The sequence below is a fragment of the Papaver somniferum genome, chromosome 6, assembly GCF_003573695.1.
Source record: "Papaver somniferum cultivar HN1 chromosome 6, ASM357369v1, whole genome shotgun sequence".
Taxonomy (NCBI): Eukaryota; Viridiplantae; Streptophyta; class Magnoliopsida; order Ranunculales; family Papaveraceae; genus Papaver; species Papaver somniferum.
In genome coordinates, this window is record NC_039363.1 from 92,533,806 (window position 1) to 92,542,509 (window position 8,704).

The 8,704-nt window shown below is 35.4% G+C and overlaps 1 protein-coding gene across 1 annotated transcript; it reads right to left on the reverse strand.

Annotated features, from left to right (window-relative positions):
- Window positions 1-2,539: 2,539 nt before the first annotated feature.
- Window positions 2,540-8,195, reverse strand: LOC113291091. The gene is made up of 5 exons (XM_026540664.1): window positions 8,037-8,195; window positions 6,825-6,902; window positions 4,680-4,756; window positions 2,938-3,431; window positions 2,540-2,860 (listed from the first exon to the last, which is right to left on the reverse strand). The coding sequence occupies exons 1-5, from the start codon at window positions 8,193-8,195 to the stop codon at window positions 2,568-2,570; spliced, it is 1,101 nt and encodes a 366-aa protein (XP_026396449.1). The 3' UTR covers window positions 2,540-2,567.
- Window positions 8,196-8,704: the final 509 nt, after the last annotated feature.

Here is an 8,704-nt window from a genome sequence, read left to right on the forward strand (position 1 = left end):
AGATAGCAATTTCTAAAGATTTAAAATGGTATCAGGCAATGCGGTAAGCCAGAGTTGAACATGTGCACGCAAGCAGCAGACATGCAGTAAGTGTTGATAGTCTTAACATAATGGATGATTTTAAACATTCTAATCTGGAACATAATGAGATGATCGAAACATATGTGATTAATAGTCTTCCGGTCTAGGTGATCTATACTGGACTTTCTCAGCTCCATGGCGTCATGTCAAGTGACACTCAACAAGTGTTGACATTTGTACATTAAAACGAGATATTGGTAAATCCCGGGGATGGGATGGAATGAAATGTCTGAGATACCAAAACTTAGGGTCAAAAATGTTGCAAGTAAGGATGATAAATAGACACTTGCCTCGAATCTTGTTCCTTGTGGGACACCGTCGGAGAGTGGAGAAGTGTTAGGAAGGTCCCGCGTGGCCGCACATAATAATCAACAGGACAAGCTTCAGTGTAGAAACTTTCCATTTTGAACTTTTCTCTTGTGTATATGTCTGATATGGCTTCTCAACTTCTTTAGAACTTTTACTTCTTAGGAACCTTCTCTTATTGTTTGAATCCTCACTGAAACAGAAAGTATGTCAAACACAAATTAGTTTATACTTTTTTCTTACTTTTCCCTTTGGTTGGTAAAGCATATGCAATAGAATAAGCAAAGGAGCGAGGTCAGCAGAAGTTTTTGTATGAACATGGAAAAACCACCTGTTCAATATACACTCTATTGGATTTAGAGAACCAATAAAAGAGTTTGTTGACGATTCTTCAGATTACTAAGAAACCAAATTACTCTACCGAATAATTGTGGAGAACACATCAAGATTGAAGATTCATATGTTAATAACTTAATATGGTTTGTAAGGTATGCCTCCATCCCCCTCAAATGATAGTTTTACTGTTTACATGCTTCGGGACAAGTATCCAACAATGAAGTAAACTTACTGATTTTGAACCCAATCTCATCCCACTTTCCCCACTACACCTAATGAAGATCCTGCACCTCAGTGCCTCCACTTAACTAGTAAATCTCATTCTCCATCTGGTGACGAAATACACTCAAGTACTTAACTGAGATACAAAAATTCCAATAACCATATGAGTCAATCAAACGGTAATCGTCCTTTTGTTTTCAAACATATCCAAATGCAAAAAAAAAACTTTCCTCAAATCCTAACCAATCAAGTATCGGATCAGAAGCTCTAACATATTTTGCATTTATGACAATAATAGATACCCTCCTGATAATTCATGGGTAACGGGGTTTCATGATTCATGAGAAAGTGCCTGGAACATGAGATGGAGATGATATCATACTAATACACATTTGAATTCTTTCCTCTTGGGCACTCTGTAAACAACAATTGGTCCAGAATCCAGATTCAATGATCAAGTTAAACTACTAATAAATTGCACTTTTCTACCTACTATCCCTCGAAAACCCAACTAACCTCAAACTTGTGTAGGATTCGCATACAAGCAATGCCAACAAAAAAAGAATAAATTTAAAACAACCCAACAACCAAAATTGAATTTACAATTGAAATCACACGAAATCAGAAACTTAGATTCATCCAGATAACCTTAGCCTGTGCTCCATGGGATTTGGTGAGTGGTTTCCCATTGATCCTCTCATCTTGAATCACCAACAGTTAACAAGAAGATCAAACAACAACTTTAAGATAACCCCACTAACAACAACAACACCACAATGCAACATGGAAAATGAGAAGAATAGCAAACCAAACACCCCAAGGAAGAAAATCAACAAATTAATGTAAAAGATTTTTGAGAGAAAAAAACAAATTACTCCGTATTTATGAAATTAATGACAGAATCCCCAGACCAAAATTTGATAATGAAGATAGAATCTGAACTCTAATCAAGAAAATAAGGAGTACCCAGAATTGGAAAATCATTCAAAAACAAAAAATTAAAAACCCAAATGCCTGAACAAGAAGTAAATTAAAAAAAAAAAAGGGTCATTAATTGATATGCCCCCATTTATTTTAAATATTTTTATTTTTATCCCGTTATATTGCCAATTTTGGAAAATATCCTTAAATCACCTTTTCCGTCCATCCTCCTTTCCGTTTTCCTCCTTCCATACCAACAATAGTCTTTTTTATCCACGTGTTAATAAGTGCTAGGCAGAAAAAGACCACAAGACCCCTAAATTCAATTTCATAAAGTAATCTCTAGAACCTTAAGATAACCAACCTGTTCTTAGTCACTGTCTTCAGATATCTTTTAAACAACCTTAAGACTGTTTATGAACCGAACTCAGTTGAAAATTGTAAATAAAAGTAATTGTAAATAAAAGTAGATAGACATATTCTAAAACAAGTAGTTTTGATATGAAGATACTAAATAATGAGATAAGAAAAATACAAAACCTAATTCCGAAAAAAGGGATTGATCGAGAAAAAGCGGAAAAAAAACTCCCCAAGACCCTCTAACAGAAATCTTAAAACAACCAAATAAAACATGCAACAAACAGAAGTCTTACGAAGTCCTAATGAATAAAAACTGAAACTAATGATAAACGCTTTCCCCATTAATCAACTAGTGATCCTCCAGGTTGTGAAGATTCAGCAAGATTAATGTTGTTGTTGCCATTATTCTTACGTTTTCCAGTGCGGCTTTGACCGTGATTATAGTTAATGCTTGTGAAAGTCTGACCATCTACCTCAGTTCTAAGTCTCTTTGCCTTCAGATTTAAACCAACTGCGCCACCCCCACAAGTAGTTTTGTTGTGACCAGTTTGTTTGCACTTGCTACAGGACCTAAGTTCATTGACATTACCTTCAGCTTCATCGTCCGTCTCCAACAACTGCTCGTATCCATCGTCTGCAAGCCAACCATTATTAGTTAAATACATCAAAAAAATCAAGATAAAATATAAATCATAAGTTCAAACACATAACCTTCACTACTGCCTTCTTGGTCACCAAATTCATATCGGTCACCTCGCACAGAAGGACCACCAGGACCAACTTCCTTAAAGTTATTACAGAACTCAGACCACTCCTTAGCATCTTCACTCTCACTATATAAAAGTGGTTGAGTCCATGGTGCATCTTCAGGATGACATTCGTCCTCTCCCCAATTGTCCAAATTACAAACTGACTCCTGCATTGCCTTAAAAGCTTCCTCTAAATTAATGACTTTTTTTGAAGCTTTTGTCCAGAAACGAGCTTGTTCCACATCATTTTGAAGATCAACAATTCCTTGACTGCCTCCCACATGTAAATTATCACCACCACTTGCTTGAGTTGGCTGTGTTGGCTTAGGATCATCACCAAAATCTAGGACAACATTTCTAGAACTTGAATTCAGATTATTCGTAGCTTTAGAAATAAGTCTTGGAGTAACATTTGGCTCTGCTGATGCTTTAGCTAACTTCTTTGGTGTTGAACTCCTTTAGTTATGATCAATAAAATCATAAAAATAACGACATCAGATACGTTCCAAGTACACAGTAAGAATTCACATGAACATGCAAAAAAAAAAAAGTAAGAAGATTTCGACAATTTCCATCAGAGAATCCAAACATGAATGCTAATAAACCAACAGATGCACATACAGACATATAAATCAACAACACCAACAACCTATTTGAGTATATAATAAATCAAAAAACACACTAAACCAAAGAAAAAGTCACTAAAATAAACATACATATGAAGGTATAAATTTGGATTTAATACCTTAATTGAATTTCAATGGTTTTTTTCTCCACCATTTTCAGCACCACTGCTTGCGGATGACAAAATCGAGTTTCTAAAAAATTCACAAACAATCCCTAATTTATAAGGAAGAAATTTGGGGGAAAGAATTGATAATAGGAAATGGGGAAATGGGTTAGAAACTGAATTAGTGGATAATACGTGGGATTTAGCATCTGGAATTTTCGTTCCCACTACTACAGTTAGTGGATTCATGAGCAAATAAGTGGAGAAGAACAAGGAATTGTGAAGAAAGTGGGGAAGAAGAAGGAACTGTGAAGAAAATGGGAAGAAAATGGGAAGAAGAAGGAGTTGTGAGGGTATTTTCATTCCCACTACTACAGATCGTCCTTTGATGAGCTAATAAGTGGGGAAGAAGCAAGAACTGTGAAGAAAGTGGGGGAAGAAGAAGGAACCGAAGAAAATGTCTTACGAAAATGGGAAGAAGGAGTTGTGAGGGTACATGCGTCCATTTAATATAAAAGCTATGTCCACGTAGCATTTTTTTTACGACTATTTAGTGTTTTCATAGGAGACTCAACAGATGTCAAAAATTCTCTCGGAAATTTTGACGGCAAGGATAGTTTAGAAAGTTTTAAAATAACGGGTATAGATTAGTATGTCGGTTATTAGTTTGGGGACAGTTTGACCAATTCCCCAAAAAAAAAAGAACAGACCCAGAAGTGGAAGAAACTTACAGGAAAAGGGTTTTACAGCGCTCAATAGAATAGACCCTCTCTTTTTCTCTAGCTAGAACCCCTTTGATAGAGTTTCCCTTTATATTAACTGGTGATTGAACATGAATATGAGGTTTTTGTTAATGTATGAGGATTTTGTTGTGTTTTGAATGACAGGGGGAGAGAGGAAATGGGGGGTTTGTTTCAGTAAATTCTTCACTAAAATAAAAAACAGCTGTGATACACAATGCCCACGGTGCCCACCTCTCTCTCACACAATGCCCACGGTGCCCACCACGATACTCTCTCTTCCGTTCATCTATACTTTCCAAATAAACAAACTGCATTAGGATTTTGGGGTGTTTTCAAGGACAGAGTGAGGAAACGGGGTTTGTTTCGATAAATTAAATATTAAGGCCAAGCACTATGGTGGGCGTCCCTTCCCTATACCTCAAATAAAAAGAAGAGATATCACAAGGAAGATAACTTTTTCTCTTTTAATAAAAATTCTTTTTATCTAGAAGAATCCTTTGCTAAATCTGCTGCAGAGTTTATCTCTCTTTTAAGAGTTGCATAGAAGAATCCTTCGCTAAATCTGCTAAAAGGAAATTGGGAGGGACTCTGTACTAGAGACCATTATCATTGGCTCTAAAATGCTTAGCCAATGTATCAGCTACGGAGTTTATCTATCTTTTAACAAAATCACAAGACAAATTAGTATCAAACAACGCTTGATTGGGGGCCCGAAAAATAATTGGGGGCCTCGCCAAATTTATACCCACTCCATTTATTTTAGGGGGTTCCAAAATACAGTAAAAATATTGTTTTGTCCTTCATTAATAATAAAACTTAAAATTTTATTTATCCTTAACCCTAAGCCTCCATTTCATTTTCATCTTTTAACAATAATAATCGGAGTCTCTTCTTCTCCCCTCTCCCTCTCTCTCAACTTTCTTCTCTTCCATTAACGACACGAAGAAAAAAAAATCAGTTATAGTTGAAAGGTCGTCAACCCGAAAATCCTAAAACCTAAAGATCATATGAATGTAGAGATTTTGAAAAATCGTTAAGGTATATGAGGAAGGAGATGACGACCCAAACTCTGATTTTTCTTTTTTTTTTACTTCAGATTAAAGTCGTTACCGTAATATAGAAACGTATGACGATTCTTTGCGAACGACCACTTTTTAAAAGTTAACGACTCTATATGAAAAATAAACAACTTCTTTGTCCCAAATATGAAAGGGGTATTTCAAAAAAAAGTTTCCAAAGCTGAAATGGGTCATCAACTTACTCTCGTTCACCCACCACCCATACATGACTAGGACTGCACATGGTTCGGTTTTCATCGGTTTTTGGATAAAATTAAACCGAAACCGCCAATGAAACCATTAAGGTAGTTCGGTTTTGCTCGGTTCGGTTCCAACTCGGTTTTGTATAAAACCATTCAGTTTTTGGTTAACCAGCTAAGTCACTGAAATTTTTCATATCTGTCAGTCTCAGAAAAATGACGGGCAAATTTTTCTGAACATGTCACTCAAGTTTCAAATACATCAAATGTTCCAACTTCCAATACATATTGATAGAAACATTAAATTTTAAAGAGTCTAGTTTCTCCTTAATAACAAAAACGAAATAACATCAAAAAATCGTAATCATAACTGACTACACATCTTTAGATGAAAAATCAACATAGAGATCTCATTCCTAAAAGGGTCGACAGGAAATAGTTTGTTACAGTGAATACACTTTGCATGTGTAGAAATTGGGTATTCCACAGGAGGTTGTAATGGTAACCTGCACGTACACAAACTCGAGTTAAATATGAATTTCTCAATCATGATCAGTGCAATGGTACATAATGACAATGTAACTAAGAACATCAAGATTAGCAACCGCTATGGTAGAGAAGCACTAAACAATAAGCATTCGTTTAGCTGGAATTGAGGATGATCCTTTTACTGGAATAAGCAGTTATGCATAATAAGTTATGCAGTTATGCATAGTTGATTTTACTGCATAACCAGTTATGCATGATAAGTTATGCAGTTCTGCATAGTTGATTTTACTGCATAACCAGTTATGCATGATAAGTTATGCAGTTCAGCATGTTTGCTTTTACTGCATAACCAGTTATGCATGATAAGTTATGCAGTTCAGCATGTTTGCTTTTACTGCATAACCAGTTATGCATGATAAATTACGGAGTTCAGCATGTTTGCTTTTACTGCATAACAAGTTATGCATGATAAGTTACGCAGTTATGCATAGTTGTTTTTACTGCATAACCAGTTATGCATGATAAGTTACGCAGTTATGCATAGTTGATTTTACTGCATAAGCAGTTATGCATAATAAGTTACGCAGTTATGCATAGTTGATTTACAAAGTTTCAAAAAGAAATCAAACCTGGAAGACACCAGAAGTAGGAGTAATCAAAGAGAAGTTGGATTGAACAGCACCAGAAGAATCACGAGAAAGAGCTTCCTGAACCAATTTCCTTTACAAATCATAAGCACAGCTGCACGGTCGGTTGATTTGGAAGTGGAACTGTGGAAGAGCTTTCTGATAATATCTACAAAAGAAGAGAAGACTCAGTCGAGCCGAGTGATGTAACTCATGTAAGTTATTAGGGTTAAATATCCCCATCCACGGCCTAAAATCATTTAATCCTATCGTCACTATTAATCGGTTAACCAATTGGTTATTGGTTCAGTTTTATTTCAAAACCTAAACCGAAACTGATACTGTCGGTTATCTGAAACTGACAACCATTAATGAACCATAGGAATATGGTTATGGTTCGGTTCGGTTAAAATTTTTCAATTCCAGTTTCGGTTTTCGGTTATGGTTCGGTTTTGTGCAGCCCTATACATGACTTATAATTACTCGAGAGAACAAGCAAATAAGGAATTGCCAGAGCAATTAAAAGAGAGGGTCTCATTTAAGTAGTTTGAATGAACTTTGAACGATCATTCATAGTTCATACTAGAGTCGTTATGTTAGAAGATGTTGAGATGGTTGTGCATTTATAATGACAGGAGTCGTCCACTTTACCAAAAAATGAAAATTACTCTATGGGGTCGTCAACTTTCGCAAAAAATGAAAGTTACTCTATGGGGTCGTCAATTTTCTAAAACTGAAAATGAAAGGAGTCGTCATTTGGAATTTGAGTGTTGTTTATGTGTAAAATTTTCGGGTGACGACCATTGTTAGAATCGTCAGGATTTATCATATTACCATGACGATTTTTCATAACCTGAAAAAGTTGCAGGTTTGAGTCGTCAATGGTGGTATCAACTAATCGACAACATCTCTAAAATCTTATTTTGATCTAACCACACTGATTAAATTAATTTAACTAAACTAATTAATATTTAATTTACTTAGTTACCATTAGTGATCTGGGGTATTTTAGTTATTTAAAAAAATTCGGGATAAGGGGTGACCACCAATTACTATTTCATGACTTTTTTTGTCCTGTATCTAGGGACCCCTAATTATTTCCCAGGACCCCAATTAAATGATGTTATCAAAGGTTCTTAAAAGGAAAATACAATTTTGGACTACACAGTTTGTGGTCCAGTTGATGTAGTTTGAATTGCCATTTATGGCGCTAACTATATTCTTATTATCGTCTTCTAAAACTAAATTCTTTATTCCTTGTTCCATTTCCCATTTAATGCCTTCAAGAGCAGCCAGAGCTTCCCCTTTCTCTTCATCAACTACTTGAATCCTTTCTCCTTTTGCTCCTTCAAATTTGCCTGCACAATTCCTCATTATTAGACCAAAATCACTTGGTATACAACTATTTATAAAGGAGATATCAAAGTTGATTTTCACAAAGTTATTATTAGGAGGACTTCATCTGATCTCAGCAAAGTCTCCATTATTACGACATGTGTGTTGCCATGTTGGTAAAATAGATGTTTCACGGTCATTTATAAATTGCCGCAAAAAAGAAATAAATTTCATCTGTCTGAATGTTTTTTATCAAAAACAATAGAACATCTAAGTTTCCAGATGTACCAAAGAATGTATGATACAAACCCGAATCTTGCCTGTGAAGCATTGTCACAGAAATTAGGTGACCTGAACGTTTGATGTATTCAATCAAGCAAATTTATATTATTCATTGCAGCATCAACATTGTTATCCATGCCAAACCAAATTCTTTTAGCTAAATCACAATCAATAAAAAGATGATTCATAGATTCATCGTGATTACCACTCAGAGGACAAGCAGATTCATCATTGTTCAAATATCTGATAAATCTATCTCTAGTTGG

Coding starts and splice junctions, on each gene's coding strand:
- LOC113291091 (XM_026540664.1), bottom strand. CDS start 8,195: ATGAGGAATTGTGCAGGCAAATTTGAAGGAGCAAAAGGAGAAAGGATT. Junction 3,432..4,679: donor GGGCATTGTGTGAGAGAGAG/GTGGGCACCGTG, acceptor TCATAACTAAAG/GAGTTCAACACCAAAGAAGT. Junction 2,861..2,937: donor CCAAGAAGGCAGTAGTGAAG/GTTATGTGTTTG, acceptor GTTGGCTTGCAG/ACGATGGATACGAGCAGTTG.